Raw genomic sequence first — 13883 nt, forward strand, 5'->3', positions numbered from 1 at the left:
GGCTGGGGGTGTGGGCTCTGGGGTTGGGCCAGAGATGAGGGGCTTGGAGTACCCTGGGGCTGCAGCAGGGAAAGAGGACTCCCCCCAGGCCTCTCTCACTGCAGCAGCCCGGAGCCGCAGAAGAGGCACCTCTCCCCAGCTGCTGCAGCTCCGAGCCCAGGGCCAGGATGCCTCTTTGCAGCCGTGGCAGCTCCGAGGCCGGGGCCAGGGTCGGGGCGCCTCTTCCCGGCTATGGCAGCTCCGAGGCCAGGACCAGGGTCGGGGCGCCTCATCCCGGCTATGGCAGCTCCGAGGCCAGGGCCAGGGTCGGGGCGCCTCATCCCGGCTATGGCAGCTCCGAGGCCGGGGCCAGGGTCGGGGCGCCTCTTCCCGGCTATGGCAGCTCCAAGGCCAGGGCCAGGGTCGGGGCGCCTCATCCCGGCTATGGCAGCTCCGAGGCCAGGGCCAGGGTCAGGGCGCCTCATCCCGGCTATGGCAGCTCCGAGGCCAGGGCCAGGGTCGGGGCGCCTCTTCCCGGCTGCAGAAGCTCTGAGGCTGGGGCCAGGGGAGGGGCACCTCGCAGCAGCAGCTCCAAGGCTGGGGGAGGGGCAGGGCACCTCTCCCCATCTGCGTGGCCCTGGATAGCCTGGTGCGCAACCATGCAGCTTAGAAGGAACTTAGGTCGTGACCACCCTGTCCTTCTCGTGTTGCTACATGGGAGGTGAGTTCCAGTGAGGGAAAGGTCAAGGCCCACTGTATTAGATGTATGTCAGTGTACATGTTACTTTAATTCCTCCAAGTAATTTCCTTCATCTTTTTGGCCTCTCTCTCTGACACACATGGCTAGAAGGAAGGGAAGGAGATTCAGAACCATTTGGACCCCAGGGAACTGTTGCCTTTGTGGCAAGTTTAGTTATACATTGTTTGTCTTATAAAGTGAAGTCCTTATGGAACAAATAAAAAATGTACTCCTGAAGCAGGACTAGAGTTGATATTTTGTTTAGCTGAGCAGCCATTGGCAGACTTATAGATTTATTAGGGTTTTACACTTGATTTAATTCATTTTGTAACCTCCCAGTTTTCTAAAGCCAGTTTTAAACTTCAGTCCAAAAAGGTGGCAGCTTTAATCAATCTCACTGATTTCTTTTTTCTTTTATCAGGTTATCACTATTTTTTCTGCCTCTAACTACTATGAAGATGGCAGCAATCGTGGTGCTTATCTAAAACTGAATCCTGATTTGATACCTCGCTTTGTGCAGTATCAAGTCAGCAAATGCACACGCAAACAGACTCTTCACCAGAGGTACAGTAAGGACAACACATCTAATAAATAGGTGCTGACCCCGTGGGTGCTCCCACCCCGCTCACCCGCCAGTGGCCCCTGCCAATCAACTCCTCCTGTTCCCTCCCAGCGCCTCCTGAACAGCTGTTCTGCAGCGGGCCAGAGGCACTGGGATGGAGTGGGAGAGGAGCAGGGATGAGGGGTGCTCGGAGGAGGGGGTGAAAAAGGCGGGGCAGGGGTGGAGCAGGGATGGGAAGAGGTGGGGTGGTGATTGGGCCTTGAGGGAAGGGGTGGAGTGGGGGTGAGGCATGGGGCTAAGTGGGGGTTGAGCACCCCCAGGGAAAATTAGAAGCCAGCACCTGTGAATACATGTACAGTGTATCAATATGAACCCAGAATGTATGAATTTTTCACGGTACAAGTTACATGAGAGGTTTAATTGTATTTGCACAGCTCTTTATGTTACTTGGTTTTCTTTTTTTTTAAATGGATTTAAAACAAATGTGATAACAGATAAAAGGGGTTCCAACAGCTCTAATTTGATTGTTCTGAGTTATTTGCAGTACTATAAAGAGATTCAAGGATTTGAATTGTATAAGACAGCAAATGTATAGGATATATGTCGGGCCTGATTCGCCATCGTATGATACCATTTTCACACTGGTGTAATGCCATGGTATAAAACTGGAGGAATACTGGGGTGAATCAAGCCCAAGAATTTTGTCAGCACAATTCTGCCATGCCTGGCGCTAGAGTCAGCTTTGCTAATGTAAAGGACTTATAACTTGACTGTGCAATGTCTGCCATAAATAACTGAGCCACCAGATAAGCTCAGACAATTCTTTTTGGTTTTTTAATGTCACTGTTTTAGGAGGGCTTGTTGCAGGGCTCCTAAACTGAGATCGTTTGTTACAGAGGATTGGTACACAATAAATACTGCATATGGAAACATTTGAAGAGCTAGAGAATTTCAACCCTTTAATTGTCCACTCTGATTATTTTCTTCATAGGGTGAGTGTAGTTGAATGGTCTGCATTAAAGTCATTACGAGAGAAACTTTACTCCCGGAGATCAGAACTCATTGCAGCTTTCAGACAGTACGACCCAAATTACACAGGTAATGAAACCAACCACACTTCTCCTTTCATTTGCAAATGAAAGTAACGAGCTCTTAAAATTAAGTTGCCAGCATTGTCATTGAATAGGACTAAAAATCCACGTTCTCTAAAATGTAGTCAACAGCTATTAAATATCTGGATTTGTATTATTATTTTATTATATTACTAATATAACATTATTTCTTCTGTGTAGTAGGATCATTTCCTGTGTAAAGGCACACAAACACTGCATAGAACAAACTTCCCCCAAACTGGAGTGCATCAAGAGTACCGTTTGTCTTAATACTTGATACGTATCAGGAGCACAACATATTTTTCACATGAATGACACCCACTGAGGCAACTGTAATCTGTAAAATACATGATTAAACAAAGGAAGATCCTAATTCTGTGAGACTGAGTGTCCCCAATTCCCAATGAAGTCAATAAGAGCTAAGGGCCCTCAGCACCTTACACAAGGTGCTCAACACTTCAAAGGGATCAGGCCTTAAATATGCCTGTGAAAAGGTTGCTGTTGGATGCCATTGGAGTAGGTCTAGAAAGCGGTTTCCTGCTTTGCCCTTTGTCACTGGATCTTCGCCAGTGCTTATATAAGTACAAGGCAGAGTAGAAGAATATGCCAGGGAATCAAGGATGCATCATAGTGCACTGCTGGGTGGAGGTCTTGTGAAGAATTTCAGGGTTTTGCTTTTGTGAGGCTTGGCGAATGGACCCAAGTCATGTCGGGTGGGTGTAGGTTTCACGAGCTCCCAGAGTTCCCCATAAGTGAGGTGACAGTCTGAAGAATGTCCCTGGCTCAGGCATCAGCCTCTCCATTTTCTGTCCAAAGAATATGCTGCGCAGTTAGATTCCATACCTTTGAGTGTCAATCTGCCATCCTCCACCAAATAACACACAACAATTTGTACTACCCCACTTAGGCCCAGCGGGTTTCTTGTTCATGGGAATTAGGAACTGCACAAAAGCTTCTTCCAAGTCAGCAGTGTCCAGAGCTGCCTCCCGCTGTATTGCAGCACAAGGTTTCTGAAAATGGGGGATGGAGGTGTGGAGAAACCTGACCAGTTCGCTTATTCATATAGGAGCCTGATAGATTCTGTTGGATCCTGTGTAGTTCTGTTATAGGAGAGCTTTGAAGTATGAAATTGTTTGATTATCCAGCCCAATTTGCTGCCTCAGTGGCTGGGGAGTCTCCAATTACTCTTTGTATGGGAAACCATCTCATGTTTCCCGGGAGGTGGGGTTTAGGTGTGACAGTTAGTCAATGATCAGAGGGGTAGCTTTGTTAGTTTGGATCTGTAAAAAGCGACAAAGAGTCCTGTGGCACCTTATAGACTAACAGACATATTGGAGCATAAGCTTTCGTGGGTGAATTCCCACTTCGTCAGACGCATGCTTCTTTCCAGGTGAAATGAGTGAAGGGGTTGGTATTGAAGTCCAGGCCTCAGGGCCTTAAGCATCATACTGGAAGAGGAATCCAACTAAGAAAAAGTGGGCAGATGAAGAAATCCACAGATAGAAAATGCCTCAACTATGAGAGAGGGTTTGGACGGACACAAGTCTAGCAGTGCTAAGGCAGTCCCTGCCTCGGGAGCATTTCCAAACTCCTCCGTTGCTAGACATCTTCAGAAAGCTATGTCGGTGTGGAACTGAGGTCAAGGGTAAAAAGTCAGAGAGTGAGCACCTCCGCCAGATAGTCTGACAAGTCCCTAGAATAGGTGAAGCTGTCAGGCAATGCACTAGAGAACATAAACACTGAGGTATCAAGTGAAGGTAAATCTGTGGCTGTTTGACATTGGATGGACTATTTGCATAGGAATAGGGATTGAAATCTTGGGGCACCGAAAATCTTTTCCTCATGACAGTACCTCACCCGATGTCCTTTAAAAATGATAACCCAAATGTTAAGGTCGTAAACACCATTTCAGAGCTAAACAGTCAAGTCACATTTTCTAGGTCTTATGTTGCCCTGTCAGCTGTGCATGGTAATATAGCTACAGTACATGTTTGCAGGACCTCAAATCTGTAACATTCCTTTTGAATAAAGTAATTGCTCAGTATACAGTTATTTCAAAAGTACTGAAACACTTCAAATATTGTCTAGTTTTTCTGTGTCAAAGAATATCTGCATTAGACTATTCTGCAACTTGTTAAAAAAACCAGCAACAAAAATGGCTAGCAGTTAGTAAGAGTGTGTTGTTTGGCATGCATCATTTATAACCATGAAATGATCCATTTTGACAGGAAGAATTTCTGCCACTGAATGGGCCGCAGCAATGGAATCTGTTTTACATCTGGATCTCCCGTGGAGGACTCTGCGTTCTCGGTTGGTGCAGCTTGCTCCAGATGGAAGTGTCGAGTATCTTTCATGTTTTAATGATTTGGAAATAGAGCCAGCCATAAAAGAGGTAAGAGGAAAAAGAGTCGTATCCAAATCTTAGAGGAACATTTTCTTGGAGGCTGGCTGCTAAGGGCCAGATTTTCAAAAACGTTCAGCACTCACAATTGAGGCCAGATTTTCAAAACGCTCAATTTCCATATAGGAAGCTAAATAAAATGGTCATATTTTCAAAAAGTGCTAAATCGGATGTGAGCTTTTTTAACATCTCTCCATTTAGTAAAGTGACGTAAGGGGTTTTCTACACTGTTAAGTGAAGGCCGATTGTTGGCTGGATAGACGTTACCTGTACTTGATCCAGCACGAGTGACCGTGGCAGTGAACACATGGTGGCATGAGCTTCTACTTGGGCTAGCCACCTGAGTGCAAGTCTGCTGGGGACCCTGGGTACAGGCGCCGGTTGCAAGGCTGTGCTGAAGCCCGTGCTTCCATTTCCAATGTTAGCTGTGCTAGCTAGATGAAAGCTGCTGTGGGTATGCTACTGTGCTTCAGTCATGATTTCACTTGCAGTGTGAATTTACCTAAACAAAAACAAAGAGGAGCCTGGTGGCACTTTAAAGACTAAGATTTATTTGGGCATAAGCTTTCATGGGTAAAAACCCACTTCAGATGCCTGGAGACCTAAATAGGAGCACTTGGGTGCTGAGCCCTTTTGCAAGTCTGGTCTGTAGTTGAAGTTTCCTTTTTTTTCAAAGTAAGAACAGCCAGGTCACTTTCCATATGCACCTCTAAGTTGTGTGTCTTTGAGTGCATAATATGCAGCACCCCCAATAGGTTATTTGCACTTTCATTAATAATCACTGATCATAGATGTGAAAGGCTCCTTATCCCAGTGACAATTCTCTTATCCATTTCGTGGCAATGTATCTGGCAATTGAAAGACAGACAGGTACTGTCTACTGCTGTTTTTTCAGGGCCGAGGAGAAATCCCCGCTTGGAAGCTGTACTGAAGGAGTCTTTTTAATATTTGAAAATGTATGCTTTGTGTATTTGTTTTGTTTTTTTAGATTGGCACAATGTCTGTCCTGTTTGTTAGTCTAAATCAGATTGAGGTACGATCTGCCCATGGTATGTAATTTGAAAATCTTTTTAGGTTCAACCAGCTTTGGTGGAAACCCTGTACAGATACAGAACTGATCTGGAGATAATCTTTAACATCATTGACAAAGATCATTCAGGTACATGTGGGTAATTTCTGCTTACAACTACACATCTATGAAGCATATATTTGTTGTTGTTGCGTGTAAGTGATGTGTGTCTTAGGCGGCCCTTACATAGCAAATAAATTCAAATGGTGGTAGGTGGCAGATAGCCCTTTTGAGGGGAGACAGGTGAGTTGAACAGTGCACTGCTTCTCTCTTCTGTCTCCTTTAGGTCTGATCTCCATTGAGGAATTTCGCCAGACATGGAAACTCTTCAATTCTCATCTCAAAATTGACATAGATGATGAATCCATTGACAACCTGGCCCGCAGCATTGACTTCAACAAAGATGGCAGCATTGACTTCAATGAATTTTTAGAGGCCTTTCATGTGGTTAATAAATTTGAAAACAAGTAGAACCAGAATTAATTTCAGACGTTCTTGTCCGGAGCTTGACTATCTGCCGGTGATGATATGCTGCACTGAAAAATGTAATGCCTGCCTGAGAAAGAAGGGACTGCATGGTAAACGTATGAGGTGGAGAACCAGAAGCATGATGCTGTTTGGGGAAGTAATTTCTTAGCCAGTTGTAAACTGTGGACGGCTGCTAGACTGGAGAATATTAATGAGAAGAGATGAAAAACTTTAACATGCTTCTTATGAGGTGGTCGCCTGATGGTAGAGCAGGACATGCCATATTAGCAACTTGTTTGATTCCAGTCCTTGTTTCTTTATCACCTGACCATTGGGAACTTTATCACTGCCAGTGTAGCTCCTTTAACCCTGTGGGAAGTTAAGATGAACTTCTTTGTGTGGCTCAACAACAGTCCTCACAGATTAGAAGAATAGATGTACTCTGAAGGAAGTCCTTTCTGATAGGGAAAAGTAGAGAGATCCTTCAGACCAGCTATCCTGCGGTTAAAAACTGAGAGGAGAAACACTCATTTACAGAAATTATTCTACATTTAAGCTAGTATTTTGCATGATGCTAATAAATTAATAATTTCAGCTCACTACTACCTCTTTTACTATTGTTTACATACATAGCCTATCATTTAAATACAGAAAGTGCTTGCTCTTGTTACTGATTCCCCCGTGCGCTAGGGTAGTTAATCAACATTCTTTTGAAAAGCCTGCCCTTATGTTTTTTTTTCTGAATAGGTCTCATTATGATAAGAATGGAGATCCATTAAGTTTAAACTCAAAGTACGTTACTGTCTTGAATGGGCATAAATATATGGTCAATAACAGAATAAAAATCTTAGCTTTCAAAGCAATTAGAAATGTGGTATATTATCCTGCTTCACTGCTCTTGGTACTGTATGGATCACACAGTAGAACGTTGATTTCCTCCATAAATAACTTGGGTATTTTATTAAAGAGGAATTGGTTAAGAAAATGATGGTAATAAGGAAGCTTGGTGGCACTGAGCATGAGATGCTTCAACATAGCAAAGAAAAAGTTCTTGGATTTGAACATCATATGGAATGGGGTCATGGAACACAGCCATACAAGGGGTTTAGATTCCAAGAAAGCAACGTGTGAGATATTAAGAAAATGACTGAGCTTGGTGCAGTGGGAGGAAGTATTTCAATGTATGTTTGGAACAATACTGGAACATTCTGTGCCATCATAAACTGCAACAAATGACACTTCCTCTGAAAGAGAATAAAAGAAAGAAAGAATAATAGGTGGCCAGTGTGACTCTAGAAGGGACTGCTTAGTGATATTAAGGTTAACAGAAGAAATAGTATTTGTGTGTGCAGAGAATTAGCATGCAAAAAAGCAGAATCAACTAGTGTGATACAAAGGGGATAAGTAGAGTAATAAAGGCCTATAGGTGAGCTTGTGAAGTCTTACTTTAACAACAAAATGTTCTGGCCATTGGGGCCTAATCCCACTCTCACTGAAGTCTAAGAATATTTTTCCATTGACTTCATTGGAAGGATCAGTGCCAGTTAGAAGCACTGAAGACCTTGTGAGTACTGCATGAAGAGGTGTCAGTAAGAAGCATGTTTGGATGACACTTGTCTGAGGTTTTATGTGTTTTGTTATTTCTTGGAAGTCTCCAACTATCTGGCAAGTAAGTGGGATTACTCTGTAGTTAGAATTTTCCGCCCAAGCTGCCCTGGTGACCCTGCCAGGAAGGAGCGAGGGGAGTGGAGGCACCGCCAAATAATTTCATAAGAAAACAAGATTCACCCTGCTGAGTGGGTGGCGGGATCCAAAACAACCCAGACCTGTCCATCAGAACCTGTAAGCGGATTGCCATTAAAGGAGGTAATCAGGTGGAGAGGGGCGCTACACTCACAACAGTGTACAGCTGAGCGGGGTCCATGCTTATCGTGCTATATGGCATCTGCCTGGGTAACCCAGGCTTACAAAAAAAGCTGTGAAAAAGGCTTGGTTTGTTTGCTGTTGATTTCAGGGAGTGAGGGAGGCAAGTGCATCATGGGAGGCTAATACTATGTTCCCATAACCACCCGCACCAATGTTTTGGTCCCAAAATTCCACTCGGCTATATGCACTGTGGGCTAGCTACCCCCAGTGCAGCGCTCTGTGCGTCGATGCAATCCCTGCTAGCGCGAATGCACGCTGTCGACACAATGAGCGTAGTGTGGCCACGCAAGATCAACTTCCTTAAATTGGAGGCTTAATGTTGATTTACATGAATTCAACCTAACTTTGTAGTGTGAACCTGGCCTGGGATTATATACATCCTATTGTTTGGGACACTTCCAGAGCATGGGGGCATAAAGTTAGTAGCACTAGAAATCACTGAAAAATACCACACACATTCATACTAGCCTTGCTGTTAGGTATTTTCTACTGAAAGCATGCACACAAAAGATGCTAAAGAGACGAAAGGGCACCTGTTTTGTGCTTTGCAGCTTTAATTACTGACAATTTGTCATGTTTTAACCTCTGAGATTTGTTTGAAAGGCTGGCACTCCTAGTTAGGTTGCTTTCCTGTGCCTTGAGCTTGGTACTGACTGACACGTGAATTAATCTTCATGCCCTGCTAAAATAATTGAATTTTTAAGCGAAAAGAGTTCCTAAGCATCTATGGCTCTGGCACTGTCTGCACAGAATAACATTTGGGGTCCTTCATGGATTCAGACATCCAACCATGGAGCTCAGCTGCAGGATGAGGCCCATAATGGGATATGCACTGGCCTTTTAAGGGAAATTATAAGCAAGCATGTGCCAGTCCTGGTTCAGCCCCAACAATGGCATTCTGGGAGATCTAGCCCTAAAATGGAGTGAGGGGTTGCAGGATCATGTGACTAAAGGAACATGTGACCAAGCTCAGATGACTGCAGGACTATACATATATGGCATGAGCTGCTTGATAAGGAGTGGGGAAAAAGCTGACCTGGCATTCAGGTCTGTGAAGAAAGCCGGGGAAGCAGCCCAGTGAGAGCCTGTGGTGGGGCAGAAACCCCAAAAGGAAGTAATCTGTTCATAACCTGACACAGCTAGATGTGAAAGGAGTCCAGGGAGGAGACATGCACCAAAGCAACAATTTACCGGGCAATATTGCAGTCCTCCAGCCAAAGATGGGGCAACTGACATGACCTGACATCAGGGAGGTACGGGAACCTGTTCCATGAGTTCACTGCTTATTTTGTAATGAAAGAGGTGCCAGGGCTCAAGCAATTTTTTTTTATTTTCACAACTGACACATCACGCCCAGAGGTGCCGTGGCTATGAATTGCCAAGCCTGGAGGTGCTGGGGCTCAGCCCTGGCAAAAATGAAGCACAGCATGAGTCTATATGGTAACCACGAGCAACAGGTAGATAAAGAACCAATCCTATCCGATTAACTTGTGGGGAGGGGGATGGAGGAATTAAAATTAGTGGCTGAAGGGAATGTAGTAGATTATAATATATGTGACTGTATGTGAAATAGTGCAGCATATGGGCCTGCTTGACTTCCATGGGCTTTGGTTTAAGCCCTGCGTGAGCAGACAAGGGAGGAGAACCGAGACTCGAGCTCCCCAGCATGCTGCATACCTCCAATTTACATTACCTTTATTTTCTTAGGCTACTGTTGTCCCTCATGGCACTTCATGATTTAGGGAAGCTTATTTAGAGAATGCTCATTTAAATTGCATTTATTTAAAAGTTCTGTGCCCATTTACCTTTGTAATAACTAAAAGAATACTCACACTTCTAGAAACGTACATACCTCAGAATTAGGCCCACGCCTCCAGTTGCTTGACAAGAATTTGGAAATAAACTTAAAGTATGCTCCAGTGACAGTCTATTCCTTGGCCCTTTCAGCTGCATTGTTTTGGGCTGTTAAGAGCAAATATTGTGCATGTCAATCTTGGGAGCTGTGTTTTTTGTTCCATACGATCGTCTCCTTTGGGTGCAGAAATGCAGTACCTAACTACAAGGAACGCTTTGTTGTGTGACAATTTATGAAATTCAGGCAGATTTCTAAATAATCCCAACTGTGTAGGGTGCTGCGTTATGTGCAGCTGTCAATGACTTTGCTTTCCAAAGTTCGAATTCTATGTTCCTTAGGTTCTTTATAGCATGCCTATATAGCATGCAAAAGGGTTTTGAGACAGTGGAATATGTCTATGAAGCTGTACGTGCCTCTTCTGTATAAGTGGGTATGGATCTAAAGTCCCAACTCTGTGGTATCAAACTGTCACACTGTAATTAATAGGAATTTGTCCAAAAGGGTGCAGTACACTAATAAATGACCTTGCCTATGGAAAAAATGGGCTGTCACTCAGGAGTCACAACAGGCTTTCATTTAAAATAATCAAATGGCAGGTATGTAGCACATAGAAATGTAAACAACTTTAACCAGTACTCCTGCTTGCCAATAGGTTCCCTGAAGTGACTGGATGTTTTGCAGCAGAAGGAATCAACTTCACTCATAGCATTTGGGCATGTCAGTCTGTTGTTATGCTGCACCCATCACTGGAATACAAGGGTTCAAAGGCAGATAACGAATAAAGGGAGTGTACGGGGGAGGGGGATGTTCTGTACATTTCAGATGCTCAAACTGGGTTAGTTTGATGCCAAATATGGATAAGTGTCAAGGTGGAGGCAAGAGAAGTTCTTACATATGCCCATCCCCCCAAATAGTCCCCGGAGACAGCTAGGTAAAGGCAATTCCATTTCCTGAAGGATTTTGAAATTTGGCTTCATTTCAGATTGGAACAAAACCTGAAAACGTAGACATTCTCCTTAGGAGACTTTCTGAATATTGCTTTTTTTATTTCAATGTTGTCTTTGGACAATTTGTATTGTAATACAAAGTGTAATACAAATTGTCCAAAGTAATTTAAAAACAAAAATATCAAATGTTTAATTCCCACCAGGGCCGGCACCAGCGCAGCAAGCAGGTGCCTGGGGTAGCCAAGGGGAAGGGGCAGCACATCCGGCTCTTTGGCAGCGGGTCCCTCAGTCCCTCTCGGATGGAGGGAAGGACCTGCCACCAAATTGCCACCAAAGAATGAAGCGGCAGTGGTAGAGCTGCCGCCAAAGTGCCGCCGACTGCGACCTTTTTCCCCCCCCGCTGCTTGGGGGTGGCAAAAACGCTGGAGCTGGCTCTGATTCCCACCATGTTTTGTCATTGTTGGAACTTTTTCATATTTTCTCCTAAATGCCATGTTGGTGGAATTGCCATGATTTCACAATGCTTTTCAAAAGACCTGCATTTTTTGATGGGAAAATGATTCCCTAAAGGTTTTTCTGATCAGTGCTAGCCCTAAACATTACCCCTATGGTGGTTAAAAACTCTGCCCATGGAAGTTGGAGTTGGCTTAAAAATAGCTTGTGCTCAAAAGTCAGAGGAGCATCTTCCCGTGGAGTGATAAAGGCCAGGGCTGGGGGGGGGGCGGGTGGAGGCAAAGCACATCACCCATTGTGGGAGAAAACAAGCAGGTGCAATGGTACTGGGGAAGCACACTCTAGAACAGTGTTCTCGGTCAGCTGGCTGGAGGTGGTACATGCTACCCCTCACCCCCTTTAGGGTTCCTAGCAGTTTCCCAGAGAAGCTTGCTATGCAAGGGAGCTTCCTGCCACCCAACAGGAGGATTTTGAGGTAGGAGGAGAATGGAGAGCTAATCACCTCATGCTCAGTCACAGGCAATATTGCCCTGAGCCCCTTCCCTGGATAAGCAAAGGTGCTGCTGATGAGAGGGAAAAAATACTCAAGTCCCTTCCCTTCATTGCTGCCAATTTCTGGGTGAGAGGAGCTCTAGCAGGAGTGCTGGAACAATTTGTATAGTGGGGGTGCTGATAGCCATTGAACCAAACTGTAAACCCTGTATATTAGGGATCAGCAACCTTTGGCAGGGGCCAGGCTGGTTTGTTTACCTGCCGCGTCTGCAGGTTTGGCCAGTCGCAGCTCCCCACTGGCTGCGGTTTGCTGTTCAAGGTCAATGGGGGCTGCGGCCAGCGGCACAGGCTGAGGGATATAATGGCGGACCTGCTGTATGTAACGGAAACCACTTCAACGCTATTCCTTCCACAAATCCTGCTGTTCAGAGGAAGAGGAGCCCCCATGTCTCTCTCCCCCCCCACCTCTATATCTGATAGTGGGAAGGGCTGGACCCATATTTTTTCATGCTGTGCATGGAGGTTGATGTTCTGAGTGCACTTTTAAAAGCATTTTGGGGTCCTTTATAATAAGGAAAGAAAGAAAGAAAGAAAAAGAAACCCTACCAAAAACTAATTTTGTAAATAATACCATATGGGGTAAAAACAAAATTAGAAAGTTTCAGCTCATGGATTTGAAAAATACATTTAGCCAGAGTTAATTTTACTGAAGAATAGCTCAGATACTCAAAGCAAAGTTTATTGGTGAGCAGAAGAAAATAACCACATTTAAAGCTTTTAAAATTAATCCCAAAATGTAGTAACATCCTCTGCTGAGCCACCATTTCTAAAGTCTGTTTACAGCTGGAAAATCATGGTGCATTACTGTCCAACTTTACACTTAAAATAGTCCAGTTCATATGAATATAGTTAGTGCAAAGAGAGGCACTGCATTCTAATTTTAGAAAAGTACTGATGATCATAGCACAGACATACACACACGAGGCTATGAGCCACAATGGCTGGATAGCATGCATTTTTTTGCCATCAACATTGATCTACACTCCTACAGTGTATGCTGTATTAATGATATTCGTTGCATGCTATCTACGCCTTCCTCCAGTTCTGGGAGAGAGCTGCACCTATAGGAAAGAAGTATTTAAGCTCTACTTTTAAAATACACTTTTTAAAAGTAAGCCCATGTCACAACTCTGAGCAGGTATTGTTGGGAGGACCTGCTGGGGCATTCTGAATAACATCTTCAGAAAACACATATTCCATCTATATTGTGCATTATGAGCAACAGGGAATGGATCACTGGATGATTACCTGTTTCGTTCATTCCCACTGGGGCACCAGGCATTGACCAATGGGGAAGACAGGATACTGGGCTAGATGCATATTAAGAGATCCATTACTATAACCTCTCAGAGCACTTGTTACTACACTTATTAAAAGTACATCAATTTCTCTTAGTATGTAAAACAAGTTGTTAGTGACAGATGTGTACACTACCACTAGCCCCGATTTTATATGACACTGGTAGCAAGCCCAGCACCCTTGGCTTAACACTCAGTGATCCATAGATATGTGGCTGGCAATATCCAGTGGAGATTTCTGCTGTACTTAAACTGCACAAATGTTTCCATAACAGGTGTACAGATTGCCTCTTTGGCATATTCTCGTGAACTCTCTATGTACGCTAATAGCCAGATTGTTCAAGAGTGCTCAGCTAGCAGCCCAGTGAAGTCAATGGAAGTCTTGCCACTGACTTCAATGTGCAGTGGATGAGGCCCTAAATTAGGCTTGGCCCTGCTGGGGGAAATGGGGCATTAATGAAACGATAGTTTATATTCAGTCCTTGATTTTTTTCTCCATTTATGCTGTAAAGAAGCAAATGG

At 44.3% G+C, this 13883-nt stretch overlaps 1 protein-coding gene across 9 annotated transcripts in view; it reads left to right on the forward strand.

Annotated features, from left to right (window-relative positions):
* Positions 1–6929, forward strand: part of PPEF1 (protein phosphatase with EF-hand domain 1) — a 65367-nt gene extending 58438 nt beyond the window's left edge. For all 9 annotated transcript variants that reach the window (XM_039519249.1, XM_039519275.1, XM_039519250.1 and 6 more), the window contains 5 exons: positions 1140–1282; positions 2272–2378; positions 4621–4784; positions 5868–5952; positions 6149–6929. In XM_039519249.1, coding sequence (XP_039375183.1) covers positions 1140–1282; positions 2272–2378; positions 4621–4784; positions 5868–5952; positions 6149–6333 — 684 coding nt within the window. In that variant the 3' untranslated portion in view covers positions 6334–6929. The remainder of the gene's footprint in view (positions 1–1139; positions 1283–2271; positions 2379–4620; positions 4785–5867; positions 5953–6148) is intronic.
* The last annotated feature ends 6954 nt before the right edge of the window (positions 6930–13883 follow it).

The sequence above is a fragment of the Mauremys reevesii genome, linkage group 1 (assembly GCF_016161935.1).
Source record: "Mauremys reevesii isolate NIE-2019 linkage group 1, ASM1616193v1, whole genome shotgun sequence".
NCBI classification, from domain to species: domain Eukaryota; kingdom Metazoa; phylum Chordata; order Testudines; family Geoemydidae; genus Mauremys; species Mauremys reevesii.